The sequence below is a fragment of the Epinephelus moara genome, chromosome 5 (assembly GCF_006386435.1).
Source record: "Epinephelus moara isolate mb chromosome 5, YSFRI_EMoa_1.0, whole genome shotgun sequence".
In the NCBI taxonomy this organism is placed as follows: domain Eukaryota; kingdom Metazoa; phylum Chordata; class Actinopteri; order Perciformes; family Serranidae; genus Epinephelus; species Epinephelus moara.
This window is the reverse complement of record NC_065510.1, coordinates 29523059-29540970: the sequence shown is the minus strand read 5'-3', so window position 1 is coordinate 29540970 and position 17912 is coordinate 29523059. Positions and strand designations below refer to the sequence as shown.

General features: G+C 40.1%; 2 protein-coding genes and 1 long non-coding RNA gene across 4 annotated transcripts; 1 reads left to right on the top strand and 2 right to left on the bottom strand.

Moving 5' to 3' along the window:
- The first annotated feature begins 2517 nt into the window (after window positions 1-2517).
- exosc1 (exosome component 1) lies at window positions 2518-7552 on the top strand. The gene is made up of 8 exons (XM_050044836.1): window positions 2518-2606; window positions 3748-3863; window positions 4083-4157; window positions 4277-4365; window positions 4462-4495; window positions 5376-5426; window positions 5773-5857; window positions 6383-7552. The coding sequence occupies exons 1-8, from the start codon at window positions 2579-2581 to the stop codon at window positions 6487-6489; spliced, it is 585 nt and encodes a 194-aa protein (XP_049900793.1). The 5' UTR covers window positions 2518-2578; the 3' UTR covers window positions 6490-7552.
- A 529-nt stretch (window positions 7553-8081) lies between these two features.
- On the bottom strand, window positions 8082-12889 carry knop1 (lysine-rich nucleolar protein 1). 2 transcript variants are annotated; one of them, XM_050044829.1, is made up of 7 exons: window positions 12781-12889; window positions 12322-12396; window positions 11788-11856; window positions 10229-11665; window positions 10055-10126; window positions 9601-9669; window positions 8082-8672 (listed from the first exon to the last, which is right to left on the bottom strand). In XM_050044829.1, the coding sequence occupies exons 4-7, from the start codon at window positions 11615-11617 to the stop codon at window positions 8367-8369; spliced, it is 1836 nt and encodes a 611-aa protein (XP_049900786.1). In that variant the 5' UTR covers window positions 11618-11665; window positions 11788-11856; window positions 12322-12396; window positions 12781-12889; the 3' UTR covers window positions 8082-8366. The 2 variants fall into 2 exon arrangements, with proteins under 2 accessions (XP_049900786.1, XP_049900787.1); XM_050044830.1 differs by having other exon boundaries at window positions 12359-12396; window positions 12781-12847.
- A 2601-nt stretch (window positions 12890-15490) lies between these two features.
- Window positions 15491-17742, bottom strand: LOC126390508 (uncharacterized). The gene is made up of 2 exons (XR_007569973.1): window positions 17626-17742; window positions 15491-17536 (listed from the first exon to the last, which is right to left on the bottom strand). It is a non-coding gene; the product is annotated as an uncharacterized LOC126390508 (long non-coding RNA).
- Between the last annotated feature and the right edge of the window lie 170 nt (window positions 17743-17912).

Below are 17912 nucleotides of genomic sequence, written 5' to 3'. Positions count from 1 at the left end.
AAAATCATAGTTAATACATTAGTTTTAAGGGAAACGACACTACACACATAATACATGGCATTTTATGGTGTTACTAATACCACAGGGGATTAAAAATAAGATCACTGTAAAGTCATTTTTGATTAGCAGACATGCACTGTTAAGTCACAGTATTACAAATGCTGAAGGAATGTGATTACACCGTGGGACATGGGGGACCGGTCCAATAAATATCAATACCTCGTGTTAAAGAACGAACAATATAAACATGACCTGTTAACAAAATTAAGGCACCGACAAGGCCACCTAGGGTTAAAGGAGCCCTAGGACTCCATACAAAAGGCTACACAGGTTCTTAAAAAATCAGGGGTGAGCAGAGACAAAAAATACAAATGAAGGTGAAAAAAAAGACTACATAAAATAAGCGCTAAAGGACAGCTGTTAGATAATGAAAACTTATTAAAATGTCTCTTCAAACTAGGGTTGAGCGGAGTACTCTGATGAAACGAGTATCTTGTACAACTACTGTACTTTTTACGAGGACGAAGTATCATACGACTAAAATGTGTCATTATCGGTACTCGTGAGAAGAAAAAACAATCGCCATTTTGGTAGCTATGTTTAATCTATTAATGAAGCTGTTCTGTAAATACTTTTTACATTGGTAATAAATAATGCAACTTCTGATTAGTTGCATATAAATTTCAGGCTTAAAATAACAATTTCTGATTAGGCACAACCCACTTTGGATATAAACCCCACCCACTTTTGACATAACCCCGCCCATTCAGAGTTCAGATAAAGATTATTTAGTTGGCTAAACAGAAAAAGACACAGATACAGATAATGGTACTCACTCATCCCTACTTAAAACCAGTTCACTAAGCCCCTTTGCAGTATCCGCTGCAAAACAGAAATAAATACTCACCATTTTCCTGGGCGATAACTGCTGCTACGAGCCCAGGCTGGAGTATCCACACTGAACAGACACTGAGTCAGGCTCTGGTGGCTCATCTCTGGAAGGTCACCGTGTGACTCCCGCTGGCTTCAAGGTTTCACTGTTGTCTTTCTCTGCCATAGGCCCCTGAGCTGAGTCTCACTGCAATAACAGAGGCACAGCAATCTTGGTCATACATCTGATTAAAATGGTAAAAAAAAAGCAACCCACGTAAAAACACTCCAATGATGAGTCATAATAAAAACACTAAAAACAAGCAGCAAAATACAAAAACATGTCACAAAGGATGATAACATGCATAACAAATCCCTTAACACTGACCCTGTCACACATACTAAAGAAATCAGCTAGGGAAGTTTTACACTGATAGTTATATGTTTACCCTGTGGAGTGTCGCTTGGTAAAATAACTTTGTATCAACTAGCAAATTCTGTAAAAGGCAAAACCATCCAAAATTTGCATTTAAAAAAAATCATAATTGTGAGTAATACAGTGATTCATTATTGTTTTATTAATACAATATATCATTGATGTTATTATTATTTTCGGCTGGTGTTGTGGATACTTTACATGCAGTAGGCTCAGTGGTGTAAGGAAGTTATGAAGGGCCCTTGTACACACTATTGTACATATTGTCTTGACACAAATAGAGACCTGACATTGGACCACATCAACAAACATATTACCCTGCAATCATCACTGCATATCTGACAAAAATATCAATGAAAGGAGTAAAATTAATTATTTAATGTAATAGTTTTTTAATAGTTATAGAATTTATAGCTTAAATAGGAAAGCATCTAATTTGCTTCTGATAGCTACTGACTATTCAAAAAAAAGGATATATATCCTCCTAAGACCCTGTGTCCTCATGAGGACATCACATTTTGGGTTTACTTGACTTTAAATTTCATTCTACTTAACTTAGACCTGTTGTCCTTGTTTGTGGACACTTGTTTGTGCCATCTAGTAGTAGTAGAAGCACAACACACTAATCCATGTAAAAACAAGATGGCAGCCATCTCTGCCAAGTCAGTCTGCAGCTGATCCAGACACAAAAATGGACAAGGTCCAGAACCTGATAAGTTTTTATGACTGAAACTTGTTTATTTTACTGTTTTCGTGTTTGACAACATTAGGACTTTATGATCGTCTCATTTGAGGATATTGGGACTTAATTACTGATGACAATGTGTAGTTTTTTTTATATTTACCAGGTCCTACTGATCCCAAATAGTTAAGAGGAATTAAAAATGCATATCAAACAAAAGGGTTTCAGGAGGTTAAGCAAAGCAGATGGCACCATTTTTAAATTTGTATTGGAGTTTTTTTCTATCATTCATCCTTGAACACAGGTATACTTCCAAGGTGGCAATCTTAATCACTTGCAAGGGCCTCTCTACGGCCCCTCCACCCCAGGGGCCCCACTGTCTATATTGACGTCCCTGAGTAGGTTACATAATCTTTCAAACTGTATGTGCATGTTTGCTGCCATCCACGAGCCCACATGTGTGCCTCAACAAACATGGCGGCCCGAGGTTTCCTCCTTTTGTCTTCCGCTCAGCGTGAGACCAGCCAATCAAAATCGACTATAGCCCTTCGTCACAGCCAATCGGCGAACGATCTGCTCTTCTCGAAAACATGTCGCCCATGAAGCTGTGTGTTCCAGGTGAGTCTCGTAGTTTTTGCTATTACCACTATTTTACTCGTAGTTAAACCAACCTTTTGAACGTTTTGTCCTTCTGTGCTAATGTCGGCTTCCGTAGCAGTCACTGTGTTGTTGGAAAACTTAGTTCCGCTTCAGTTTGACACTGTAAAACTCTGTTAATTATTTCCAGCTGCCATGCGTTTTTTGGGCTTTGGCTTCTGAAAACAGTTAACGTTACATTTCAGTCACTTTTAAATCCCTCGCTAGTTGTATCAGGTGAACACAAGGCGCAGTAGGTGAGCTGACGGCTTTTATATTTACATATTTTACGGTAATTACCGTTCTTGTTCAGGGCTGGGAGCTCTCAACTTTTACTTTCCAGGGCAGGTTTCATCTCCTGCCCTGCCCATCGCCTCAGGCAGGACAGCAGCATTCCTTCCCTCACTTGTTTTGACTCACCCATGTGAAATCCTCAGCTGCATTGTGCAGATGGCAGTAGGAAATGTCAACAGAAATGTTTCAGCAATTGTCTGACATCTGATAGTGACTTTTAGGGTGTGTGAAAGTTACATGGAAAACACAAGGATTTGGCAGTAGTAACGTGATGCTGCAAGTCCTCTAAAGATCACGCAGGATTTATATGTCATGTCATGTCAGTGCCAAGGTGAAATGTGTCAGAGGGACCAGATCAGTGATTCTAGAGCAATAACTGTCCTCCTTAGATGAATGGCACTTTTGGACATAGTGTTGCTGCATTGTGATTTCTGTGCGGACAGGACTGTGCTTGGTTTGACTTTCATTCCTCATGTGCAATCCTATTCTTCAGAATCCCACAAAGAAAAGTGTCACCTATAAAGTTCTTGTGTAAAAAAAAGTCTCAGGATGCAGAAAATTGTTATGCGAGGTAGTGATCCACCCACAGCCTGAGGTAGTCTCGTGATCATGTCACTCAGCAGATGACAGCCTAAATAAAAGCTAAACTAATTAAATAGCCTATATAGAATTGGCTTTGTTTTCTTCCACAGGTTAATGTTTTATCCCACAAAAGTGTGTAAATATATTCTGATTATATCAGAGTTGATCCATCTTTACTACAAAAACACTGACACACTGTACGACTCTTCTGCAACACCTCTGTCTGTCCCCTCTTGTTTGTCTCCAGGTGACAAGCTATGCAGTGTAGAAGACTGCATTCCCGGCACAGGAGTGTATCTGCGGCATGGATACATTTACTCCTCACTAGCAGGATACGTGCTCAGGAAAAACGAGGGAGAGGAGGTGAGGGGTGTGGCTGGTGTGGGGAGGAGAGAGGTGGGGAAAGCTGCAGAAGCAATAAGGTGTGTCTGAGCAAAGGTATTACGCAACGCTGGCGAATGTGACTGAACAGAAATGTGTTTGTTCGGAGTGTGTGGTGAAATATGTACTATATTTAGTGTGACAGGGTTTTTCTTCGGGCTGTTTTGAACTTGAATCATGAGATTTTTGTCGTTTTTCTAGTTGCCAGTGATCTCTGTGGTGAGGGAAACAGAAACACAACTACTACCAGATGTAGGAGCAATAGTCACCTGTAAGGTATGCAGTGGAATCAGATATTATTTAACAACAATAAGATGATCTCATTGAGTGATGCTGCACAGTTTAGATTTAGATCCATGGTTTGTTTTGAGCCTTACTGTTCTTTGCTTGGACAGGTGACCAGCATCAACCCCAGGTTCGCCAAGGTCCATATACTGTATGTAGGCTCCACACCGCTGAAGGACCGCTTCAGAGGAACAATCAGGTAACCATGACAACTGACTCAGTTGTGAAACAATGTTTAACGTTATATCTCTCTGTGTCATTCTCAAAACTGAGCCCACTCCCTCTGATTCTACAGGAAAGAAGATGTGCGCGCAACAGAGAAAGACAAGGTGTGTTTGAATCCTTGTATTCAACCTGATCGTCACATGTGTACTTATTAAAGCTAGAGTTTTTATGAATGTAACTTTTTGTCTTACTTGCTGCAGCTGTCACTTAATTCTGAACAAAGCACACGAGACAGATAATACGTCAAAAAAATCTTTTGCTACTAATGGCGTTTGCTAGAATCCACTGTGGCGCACCATACAACCAGTCAGAGACGTAGCAGTCTCAGACGTAGCTGTCAATCATGTCACTCACTTCTCGTGAGCTGCGGTCAAACCAGGCACAGCAGATCAAATATGAATCAAGATTCCGTTACTGCAGTGCCTATTTCTCATCTCCAATGTTTTCAGAAACATATTTTAGTGTACTGTTCAGCTGTGAAATGAGAACGTTTGTGACCCATCAGCCATGTTGGAAACAGCCGACCAATAAGTACAAAGCACCGCCCACCAGGTGGACCAAGTTTCTCATTTTACAGCTAAACTGTACACTAAAATATGTTTCTGAAATATGCACGGAGAAATAGGCAATGCAGTAAGAGAATCTTTATTCATATTCAATAAGCGCTGTCTAGTCTGACACTTTGATCACTGATCACAGAGTGATTGACAGTCGTGTCAGAGACTCCTTGGCTCTGACTGGTTGTTTTTGTTTACATGCGGTAATGCCATTTGAAATGCTACAAGGCAAGAGAGTAGGCAGAAGAGTGTGATTTTTTTTTTTCCACAGATTATCTGTCTCATTTAGTGCTGTGATAGTGTAGTATATACATAGTATACAGACAGTTTCAACAAATGTGGAAAAAAATAATAATAAAAGTTTCAAACTACAGCTTGAATCTAAGATGACATACTTAGTGTAATGCTTGTGTCTTTATTGTTACAGGTGGAGACATACAAAAGCTTCAGACCAGGTGACATCGTCTTGGCGAAAGTTGTATCCTTCCCCTGCCCTCAAGCCTGAGGAAAATAAATATCTTTCTCAAGAGTCAAAGTCGAAAACTATTCAGCTCATGAATCAGCTACTGTTTATTCTCCCCTAAAATACCTAATCTTGGAATAACTCAGGTATAGTAACCAAACCACCTCCAAAGATGTCTTGTTCTCTGTTGCCATGATCTCTTGGAGTGTGACAGATGCACATAGCTTGTTAGTTTTAAAATCAATGACAGCTGCCTGCGGATATTCACTATGAGTGAATTAAAAAAAAAAGCCCCACTTAAATAGTGTTGATGTATGATGTTGCATTAACTGTGTTGTTTACCCTTAACCTGTGACGTCAGATATCGCTCGGTGACGTGCAGTCTAACTACCTGTTGACAACAGCAGAGAATGAGCTGGGGGTGGTGGTGGCACACAGTGAAGCAGGTAACTCTTAAAGCTCATTACACAATGTTTTTCTTTTTCTTCTACACTTCAAAACACAGGAGGTTCCAGCTCAGCACACACTGATAGTATCCTGTTTGAACACAAGGTGGTGCAAGAGTATCTGTCCACATAACTGGAGACAGTCACTGTCACTTTGACACCACACAGCCTTTTGCAGTGAGCCATATTTGTCAAGCATTTGCTGTAGCGTTATTACAGTTTGGCAGAATTTTACAATAGTGCCAATCTAGTCATCTCTGATCCAGTATCCAAGATTTTTTTGTGTAGCAGTGTGAGAGAGACGTGATTATGCTTTCAATCCAATTACGTTGCTATGCCTAAGAGCAGTGGGAGTGACAACAATCAAACCTGATTATGGAAATTTATTGCTACAGAAATTCTGCAGGATGAGCACCAAATTAATCTCATCTCAACCTCGTACCTAAGGTCACACTTCTAGACTGTGGACTGTATATATTGTGTATATATACTGTATTATATTTTACATTTCCTTTTGTGAATCAGGTGCCCAGATGGTTCCCATCAGCTGGTGTGAGATGCAGTGCCCACGGACGCACAGCAAAGAGTTCCGTAAAGTGGCGCGAGTGCAGCCGGAGTATCTACAGGCATGAGACAACTTCTTTCTACCACAAGGAACACACAGCTTCTCCTCCCTCTTTCACTCAGTCGTCAAGTAGCCTCCCAACTCTGTTTCAGACGTTTTCTGAGAGACTGAACGACGTGCATATTGTTGGCTACTTTCTAGTTTCATGTCTTAAGTGTTTTGTTTTTTTTAACCGAGTCATCATTTGATTGTGCCAACTTGAAAACACTGAAGTAGCGTCAGACCAAACTGTCAGAATTTATTCTAAGCAAAGTAGCGACTGTTGTAAAGATATTTTTTTAACCGAAGTCAGTGCATGTCCCAGCAACGGGGGTTTTTAAAGTTGCGTTTCAGTTGCCTGATGGCAACCTGATTAGACTAACTCAGGATGTTACATTGCAGCTGCAGAACCTTCTAAGCGACCGCTATGATGAGAAGCTAAAAGCATACGAAATTTGTGCCTGGTGAATAAAGGTCCTCTTCACTCAGTTTTAATAGTAAATATTATGGCGAAGTATTACGGCTGATCGTCAGGTCACTTGAAGGATGAAGCAGCGGCGCATGTTGCTGGGTGCACAAAGGCCCAGGCTGCATTTTGTAACTAGAGATGGTTGTATTTGGTCTGAAATAAGGATTCAGCCAAAAATGCTGCACTTTAAAACTTCTTTTGCGTGATGTCATGTAAACAACTGACATGGGATTTTTTTTTTTGTCCATAAGTGACAAAGACATTCATCTCCTCAGGCTCATTTTTCATCACTCCTTTCCTTTCGGTCTCAAGTAAACTGAAGGACACATGCCGTCCACACAGCAGTTTGAAAGGAGAGTAAATGTGATTAAGGGAGCCTAATGTTCAGAGTTACAACACAGCTACCAATGTGCGGAATATTGAAGTTCAACATGATAGTCAGATATTTCATTTTTGTTTTCCAGCTTATTGTCAGAACGTAATGATTGTGAGCCTACAACAAGCAAGCAGAAATGTTTCCATTGTATCTTTGAAGTAAAGTGAACTTTAACTTTCCTTATTCCTTCCTCACTTTACAGCAGATGTCATTCATGTGCAAGATTGAAATAAAATGACTATCAAAGCCTTTAGTTCAAGTTTCCTTTTTTACCCAGACTGATTTAATGAATGGACTCAGTCGGCGAGTTTAGGAGGCCGGTAGGCTGACACGCACCTTTGCTGCCACTGTACTACACACTCTAAAGCCCCCTTTCTCAAAGTCACAGCTCGGAAACAGTCATTATGAAATGTGCTGTATGTTGATAAATATTTGGGATACGGGAGCAATACTGCTATCATTAGGAAGCTAAGAATCTCCTCTTTCCAACTGTGTCTGGGGTCAGACCTGTACATTTTTGTAACTGATGGTGGCTCCCACCCCTTAAATTGCCTACTTGATGTACTTTGTCCTCAGTAATGAATATTTAAGTGACAAATTGGGATGGCAGCTGTCCATTTTTTTCAGTCTTCCTGGCAGGAACATCACCTAACAACTTACCAACGTAATGAACAGGATGAAAAAATATTTGTAACACCTTTAACAAAGAAATTGAAATAAAACATTCATACCAGCTCAGTGTAAACAGATACCTACTGAAATCACATGCACTCTCATAATAAACAGATGTGCAGTTTAAGTATTTTAATTAAAAAAGCAAGAGGATGTTTAATGTACAGTATGTACAAACAGCATTTTGTTTTGCATGTTCATTCTCTAATCCTCATTTATATACAAGAAATACTAGTAGTCTGTTGTGAGATGTAGATTTCCACAAGAACCTGAGCAAACAGTCCAGCATGCAAAATCTACAGTTAAAAACATACGAAAAACCGCCCACAAATTCTGCACAACCATACACACATCTCTTCAACAACACCCCTACACACATACACTAAGATCAATCATCAAAGCGAACTGATCGACGTGAATTGACGTCAATGGCGAACTTTTTATTGGACGGTGCAGAGAACCCAAGTCCCGACCCTCTGTTGCTGAAGTCCATTCTGCGCGACTGAGCGCGTTCAAACTCTCCCAGGAGCCCTTGCTGCAACTGCGTCTGTGCGTCCTTCCCCAGCGCCATATTTGCTTTTCCGCTGGGCTCAGCAGCCGGCTGGAAGCCCTTTTTGAAGCCGCCCATCAACCGGAGGAATTTCTGCTGCTGTTCAGAGCTGTCGAACTGGGCTGTGCTCCACTGGCCGAGACCCTGAGGGACACAGATAGTGGAGACAAATATTAGAAATTATATGCATACAGGTATACTTCACACACAAAAAAAAACATTTGTACATATACACAAGTTATTAATGCAGTGCTACATGCTCTTCATGAAGAAAACTTCCCACAGTGGTCATTTTGTGGGTGAAGTGCTCCTTTATAGAGCTCTCCACATGAGCTCAGTTTATTTGTCATGAGGAGTGCAGCTCAGTCTGTAACAGATGTATAATGTCTTCTGCAGGCTTTCTGAAGTCTGAGAAAATAACCCCGATGATGTTCTCAGACTTAGGAAAACTTGCCTGAGCTTGTAGGCTACAAATGTACAACACAAAGCAAGCGTTACAAACTGGGGAAGTGGAGTATGAAAGATGAGGGCATTTACCAGGGCTGCGGTGGTGCATTGAACACCCCGTGGTGTTACACAGGTGCACTTTTTATATAGTGGGGGTTAATTCAATTAATTTCAAAGGGACTTTATTGGTTTAGGAAAACTTACATTAAGATTGCCCAAGTAAATGTGAAATAAAAATAAAAATTGCATGTACAATAAGGAAAGTTCTACCAGAATTTGCTTTATGTGTACACCTTTGACACATCCACCAGACAAGGGAAAATGTACTTCATAGCCCATTGCACACCGTTTTGAGGAAACAAAATGGTATGTGAAAGTGCCCCTGGCAGGGTGGGTCTAATGAGGATACTATTGAGTTGCATTACAGGGAATTTAGGGTCCTGCTCTTTTTTTTTTTTTTTTTAGCTTTATCAACTATTATGACTAAAAATTAGGAAATCCCAGCTGCATCAATTTACCCTTTTCTCTCTTCCAAGTCCTTCAATCTTGTGAAAGTGTTGTGCTAAAACAGTCAAAATGAATCTTAATAGTTTTATTTTATTTACAGAAAGGCACTAACACTGACCGTAGGTTTGGCTGGTTTTTGAGGTTGAGAGGCCTTGTCAATCTCCATTTGTAAAGCCTGTCTTCTTTCCTGTGACATACCAAAACAGTTCATTAAACTTAACTGTGTTGAACAGATTTATTTGGGGAAAAAAAAGTTCAACGAAAATACAGACAACTGTGTCATTAAAGAAACAGACCAACATTTTTTTGCTGAGAGTTACATGAGAAGATCAGTACCACTTTCATGTCTGTTCATTAAATATGAAACTAAACCCAGGAGACAAGAGCCAGTTTAGCTGTTTCCCCCTGTTTCCAGTCTATGTTAAGTTAAGCTAACCATCTGGTCAAAGTGGCTTCATATTTAGGATACAGACATAACAGTGGCATCAGCACTCTCATTTTCTGACATGTCTGGCAATTATGCACAGCAGGAAACATCACATTAACACAGTAATAATGAGAGCCCTGTTTACCTGGTTGATGGTGACCTCATCAGCATTTCCAGTTTTCTCCGACAGGAAAACCACATCCACGTTGGTGAACTCCTAAAACACCATAAAACACAAACCAGGTTCACTCCCGATGTAAAAACTAAAAGACAACATCTGAGCACAGTGCCAGTCGCCTCTGATAATACACACACTCACATGCTCTTCATGGTCTTCCACCTCTTCTTTGATCTTCTTCTTCTTCTTCTTTGCACCAGTTTCAGAACTCTCCACCTGTGTCTCCACCTTAATGGAGCTTTTCTTCTTTCTGCTTTTCTTGCCTGTCTTGTCTCCAGCTGCCGTGACAAAGGTTTCACTGCTCTGCTTCTCGACCTCTTCACATTTGAGTTGTAATGGTTCTTCCTCCTCTCCCTTTGAGTTCCCGTTTTTTCTTTTCTTCTTCTTTGGCTCTGTCTCTTCTGCCTTGCTAACCAGTGCTACTGGTTCTTCCTCCGCCACCTTTGAGATTTCCTTTTTCCTTTTCTTCTTCTCTGGCTCTGTCTTGTCTACTCTACTAATTTCTTCATATTTGAGCACTACTGGTTCTTCCTCCTCTCCCTTTGAGATTTCCTTTTTCCTTTTCTTCTTCTTTGGCTCCGTCTCTTCTACCTTGCTGACCTCCACAGAGGCTTTTCTAACCTTTTCCTTTTTTCCTTTTTTCTTTTGCTCCGTCTTCTCTTCTTCATCAATGATAATTATCTCACTCTTTGTGGATTTCTGTTTCTTCTTGTCGTTTTTCTTCACTTCTTTGCTCTGTTTGTCGTTACCTTTGATCTGAGGCGTTCCTAATTCATTTCCATCTTCTTTCGTATTGGCTTCCTTTTTCTTCTTCTTTTTCACTTTTACCTTTTCAGCCACACTCTCTGGTGTTTCTAACTTCACTCCATTCTCAGACGCTTTCATTTTAGATTTATTTTTCTTTTTTGTTACATTTATTCCCACCTTAGCATCCGGGGTTTCCCCATCCATTGTTTTCTTTGTCTTCTTTTTTTTAACTTGTTCCTTTAGTTTAGTGCTTACATTTGAAATGTCTTTTCCCTTCTTGGCTGTCTTTGGCAATTTATCCTTTCCATCTTGCTGTTCCTCCTCCTCCTCCTGTTTCTTCATCTTTATCTTTGCTGGTCTAATTTGTACAGATTTATTTTTTACATTTGTCTCCTTCTTATGTTTCTTTTCCTGTTCTTCTTCTTTAACTGAATTCTCACCATTGGCCAGCTGCTTTTTCTTCTTCTTCTTTTTGCTGACATCTTTGTCATTTCCATTCTTCACATCAGAACCGTCAGCATCATTCAGAGATTCAGGGACAATTTTCCTCTTCTTCTTTTTCTTCTTCTCTTCCTTTTCACCTCCTCCATCCAAAGACTCCTCCTCTGTATCTATAACAATTACATCACCTTTTTTACCCTTTCTCTTTACTTTTTTCACCTCTGCTCGGCTCCTGCCATCAACAGGTACGTTTTTCCTGTCAGGCAACGAGGCTTGTCCTTTTGCATTTTTCTTCTCCTTCTTTACACAATTCTCCTCACTCTTCTCTTCTACCGTCTTCATTTTCCTCCTTTCCACTGGCCTCTCCACAGCAACAGACCTCCGGCTTGTCTGGTGAGAGAAATGCAATTACTGAAAGGAAGGACTTTTTGATAATAGGTGTAATTGCAAAACCAGGCTCATAGGCACTATGTGTATGTGCAAGTTTGACTAACAGAGCAATAAACACTAACCAAAGGTGTGGCTAGCTGCCTGGGCTGGGACTGCTGATCAATGTCTCTTTGCAGGGCCAGTCGCTTCGCCTGCAGGGAACAGAGCATAGCTGTGTTTAAATGTTTAGAATGATAAAATGCACCAAAACAATTATTCTTTTATCTATCAGCACACTTGTTATCATGTGTGTATGCATCAGTCTGCATGTGTCAGCCAATTCAAACTCTGCACATGTGGAACACTGCTGCAGGATTTACTGATTTAATCATTCAGGGTGGACTATTAAAGGTTAATACGTGCTACTTTTGTGTCCCATGATGTATATTTATGCAGTTCTCAGGCGTTGCATGTCTACTTACAGTGTTTTTTTAGCACACTGTCACAGTATAACCTATATGCATGCACTGCAAGCAGTGGAATTATCCAGGATTGAAACCCAAGCTGTACAGCTTGGGTTTCAACCCTGGATAATTCCACTGCTTTGCATGTGTTAACAGGTCCAGGCACAAATTATTCCGACTCAGTGTTGGATATCTGATGTTGCAAATCAGTACCTGGTCAATGGTAATCTCATTGAGTTTATGTACACACTTTTCAAAGACAAAGATCACGTCCTCATCGGAGTCCGTCTGAAACACAAAATGAACAGTGAGTGCTGCTGGTGCAGATGAACATGCTGTCAGACCAACTGTTTATATGTGAGGTAACACGTACATGACAAATACACTAGAGTGAAGACACTCTGAGTTAGGGCAAGTAAAAATGTAACAACTCAAGAGTGATAACACGGCAAAATAAACACTTTCTAGGCAGGATAAGATGACCAAGTGTATTAATAGCACTCTCTGGGTAAGGCATGCTACTTAGCAAGCTAACAGCAGCTAACGTTGAACAGCAGCTAAAAGCTTCAACCGATAAAGATACAAACTATTCAGTCAGCCAGATAATGAGATTATTTTATCATAGCTACACCACGTATTATCAAATCTTAATAAGCTCAGTAGTTTACTTACTTTGTAGGCTTTGATAATTCACGTGGATACCCGTTTACTCTCGTTACCCGGAAGTAATTTCCCCTCTTTCCTGTTAGCGACGAGACAGGCGTCCGTGGTAACGAGCGCGCGCATGTCCGTATGTGAGCACATTCTGGAGTTGTACTGAAGTAATGCTGAAGCTCAACAAGTATTATAGTGATTTTATAATATATATATATTTTATTTTGGTTTTCGTTTGTTGTTTTTAACTATTAACACTGTTTTATAATTTATAATGGGTCACTCATACGTGTATATCAGCTGGGAAACACTTGCTAAGATAAAGCTAATGTTAGGTTTTTTCCTTTTTTTATTGAACCAAATGTATTCACAAAACACATGCAGTGAAGGAGCACAGTTTCAAATATTATTAATAATAATAATAAGAAAACATATGCAAATAAAAATAAATATAACTACAAATAAATATATTAACTAACTAACTGAAAACAACATAATGAATTGGATGAAATTTTTAAATGAACAACACTTAAACCATGGTTTAAATGTCCAGTGTGTACGATACATATTATTATTATATTGGCAGAGATGGAATATGATATAATAAGTATGTTTTCTTTAGTGAACTATCACCTGAATTTAAGAGTTGTTCTATTTTCTTTACCTTGGGGCGTCACAATCTACACAGGAAATGGCACCTTGTTCATAGAATCCAACATGTTTCTACATTAGCTCAGAACGGAAAAACCAAACACAGTGCCTTTATATATGGGCCATTTGCGTTTTCACACCAGCCACTGTAGTTAGCAGCCCCTCCGAGACGAGCAGCATCGTTAAGACACTGATTTTTTTAATGTTTACTGCCTCTCTGGGTCAGTTTGTTTTGAAGAGGGAAAAACACCCTTTGTAAAAACCTCCTGAATGTCTGGATCAGAAAAAAGGTGAGCACACAGCAGCAAGTGCTTGTCACAGACAGGCCGAACAATGATGGACAAACACTTATTTGTAATGTGCAACTGCTTTCTTCAGTGTATGTACCAGTTTAAATCACTTGATCTGTTTGTTTTGGAGAAGCAGAGACCTCTGCGGATAATTCAGCTCCTGCTAAAAACCTTTCTAAACAGGAGGAGATTCAGCTGGCTTTAATCTGCTGTTCTTACCTCTAGATGCTACTGAATCCTCCAAAATCTGCTCCTTTAAGTAAAGTGAATTACTGTATAAACCAGCAGCTTCTATCACTTTTACCTGGAGCTTCTTGCAGCAAGAAAGCTGCACTGTTGAGGTATCAGTTGTCAAAGTGTTTTTCAGATGGTCGAATAGCATTTTACACCCCCCTCTTACACCTACAATTTTCTGCTAGATATTTTTGTAACTTTTTAAATCTGATAGTCACAACCAGTTTATGCAGCGATTCCCCAGGTGTGTGGTGATAAGAAAATAGCAGGGTTTGAACTTCTCTCTCTTAATTTGGACAACCAAACTAGTTTGTGTAAACATGCTCTGCCTTTATATTTTGCCTGAATACTTTGGGAATTAGTCTAAGCCCCAGCCTCGGCCTCACCTTTAGCCTCACAAGTTGAAAGGCCAGTGCCAAGGCCAGTGTCTGTCTGCAGCTTAACAGAAGCCAGCTGCAATTTTGGCTTCTTACTTTACCCTCTGACAGCTAGGTGCATAAGCCTCTATAACAGACGCTGGCACCAGCTTTTACCTGCAACTACCGTCATTTCCTTCAGCTTCTGGTAGCCAGCCAGTGCACATCCAGCTTTTGTGGTCTCCTATTTACAGCCATGCACGCACAGCCTTTGCCAGCAAGCAGCAACCGCAGCGTTCTCATAGAGGTGAGTAGTGTTCATTTTCAAGCTCAGCCTCCACATGCTACTTTGAGATATGATAATAATACCACCCGCCACCTAAGATGTCTGTGCCAGCTACATCCCCATCTTTTGACCACAGCTTCCAGGAGCCAGCTGGTGTTCCTGCTTCTGCCTACTACCTCTGACAGCCATCTGCAACCCCAGCATCTGACTTCAGCCCATGACAGCTAGTTGCATCAGCTGTCACCTACAGCCTCTCGGCACCCAGTGTTCTACCTGGAGTCTGAGCCAGCTGCGTACCAAACCTCCATTTACAGCCTCTCACAGCCCTACGAATTTGAGATGCAATGACTTGAATATAGCACAGGTTACTTTTAAAACACTCCCACATGCAGTGAGGAATTTTGGAACAGCTGCTCCATAGCTATTTTTGATGGATAGAGCTATGAGGTGAATTGGCTCACGATTCAACACACTGCATGGAGGAGAGACATCATGCACGTCTCCACTTGGCTCATAAACCAGCCAAACTCCACATACTTGGTATAAATGATGCAGCAATTTTGTTAACGAAAATAACGAAATATGACGTGTAGAAACAATTCCATACTGTGTGTGATAAGAGAAATACCAAAAATAATTTTCTAATGTTTTATAGATATGCTTTTAGGAGTTGTGATTACATGGGTATCAGTTTTTAGCGTCCTCTGGAAACCTTGCTTTTCAAAATGTGCTTGTGTTTTATTTACTTGCAGCTTTTTCTATAAGTGACATATGTGCTATCGATGTGGTGTTCACTGTGTTGCTGCATCTCTATGAAGTGACCGATGCCTACAGTACAGTGGATCCATTAGGTCCATTAGTGTACCATAAGGACAGGAGCCCGAAGAAAGAACAGTTCAATGACCAGACAGTACTTAACAGAAAATATGCACCAATGTATTAGCCACTTTGTGCGAATCACATTACAGACATTCATGTTACGCTGCCATTAAACAGTGACAGTGCTATCATCATAAGAGCATCTTAAAAGGAAAATACCATTTTCACATTTGGGTTATTTACATGATTAAAACTCAGTTATATAGCGTTGATACATAAAAATCCTGTGATGGTAATATTTTCACTGTACAATATCTGAGCATACACTTGTACACAAAAGCAAATTATATAGTTGAGTCTCACAGCAAGGGGAAATGGTCCCGGCATGAACATGGTGACTTTTCTTTGAATTGTGTTTTAACTGGATAAAATGTCCTGGAATGAAGCCAGTGTTGCTCGGGAGATGAAAACTGCATCCCTCCAGTCAAGTAGGAAGCTGCCTCAGAGTTCAATTGCCAGCAGCTGCTGACTAGAAATCTGTCTCGCTTTGGAGCCAAACTTTGCTGCGTCACTAATAAAAAACAGTATACATGCGTTTGAATCTGTTCCAGGTTAATTCACAGTGATGCATGACTAAATGTTTCTCTATATTCGATGGGAATTTAAAATGTAAAGGGATCTTGAACACAAGAATATAATGAGATGTTGCCATACATCTCAAATAAAGTGTATATAATGATTAGGAGCCTTATGAGATCCAAAGTAACTTTTGGGAAACATGAGTGAAAATGCACCAAAACGGGCTGAGAACAAAGTCCAACCTCAAGGTCCATTTTGTAGCTGTTCCAGAGCTTTCCATTGTACCACATGGTCTTCCTCTGCAGATCAAGTTTCCCCAGTTTTCATGGAATTGTAGATGTTTATATTTTCTGAGCACTTCAGATGAGAATGAACTCAACACTAAAACTGGTATTTCTCCTCTATGTGTATATCAAAATTCTAGAAAACACTCAAAATACAATTAAATTTTGACAAAATACATTACCTTTAAACTGCGCTTTTACATGCATCTCAAATATCACAATGCCCAGACATGATAAAGTGCAAAATCACAACCTCCAACAGTAAACCTTATATACTGCATTATAGGCATTACAGTATTAAATGGCTTTTTATGATATGCTTATTAAAAACTACTCATCCATGAGCTGTCGACTCATTTAAGCTCCTTCTTTCTGAATTATCAGCCGATCCTCCAGAACTCTGCAGAGGCTTTGTTAAATGCATGACAATTGTCAATTCACGCAGTGAAATGTGCCAAACTGTCCAGTAGCACTGATAATAGGATGGAGATATGGAGAGAAAAACACTATGAGTCCTTTGGGTCTTTCCAGCATGTAACACAGAGGCCAAGCAAGCTATGTGGGTGTATGCAGGTAATTTACATTAACGATCTAAAGCTTTTTTTTTGTCCTTTTTGTTGGGGCTTAACGCCTGATAGAAAAAGAAGGAAAGCGTAGTTTGATGAACTGGCATCAGTAACAGCATCGATTTAGAGCTGTTCACACAAAATGTTTACTTCACTTCATTCATGTCGTCCTTTAATCTTTACTTTCTCGTGGTAATACCACATTGAACACTAGTCTTTGATATTGACTTTATATACGCTATAATAACATTAACCCTCCTTATACATTCCTTGTCAGTGTATATATATACATATTACAGTTAAGACTATCTGTGCTGACTATCAAAATAATGCACCATAAATACCCTGGCTTTATGACAAAATCTCCTGAACTGTGGAAGCTGCGTCACTTTCTCTTCCCTCTCCTGTGATTTCATGTCCAGTCTGCTGATAAAGAGGCAATCCAGAAAACTTAAGCATAAATACTACAGTGTTAGGATTGGTTCTTAAAATGTAAAATTCATACATGTGTGCAGAAACATAAAACACATTAAACTTTTTTTTAAGCCCCCATCAACTCCATTCTGTGTGATATGTGACGCCTTTAATATCTTCTTCTTTTTCTTAGGCAACGGGAAATTCTACAAGTACACACCAGTGTATCCTCTTCAAGTCTCATCCCATTTTACCACAACCGTCTTCCAGTGTAGTTAACTGGGGCCGTGGGCATCTACAAGGGAGACACAAACAAGTAGTGAAAAAGTGCAGTACTCCTGCGGTTGGCTGGTTGGCTGGTAAATGAGTTTCTACCATACTTACTGTTCCACCGTTCATGACCAGAGCCATCTCAGTAGGTTGGTAGACGTGACCTCTAAAGGCGATGCCAGGGCGGACACTCCCGTGGCTGCCGTGGTATGTTCCACTTCGGAGAGCTGACCGGGCAAGGAACACACACACCCAGACACACACGTTACAGGTGTTTAACAAATATTAGATCATGATGATTCCAGTTTCAAGAAATGAGAGATAACTGTACAACTGACTGATACAAAGCAGACATGCATGAAACTCAGAGTTGAAGTATAATTTTTTCCAACCACTTGATA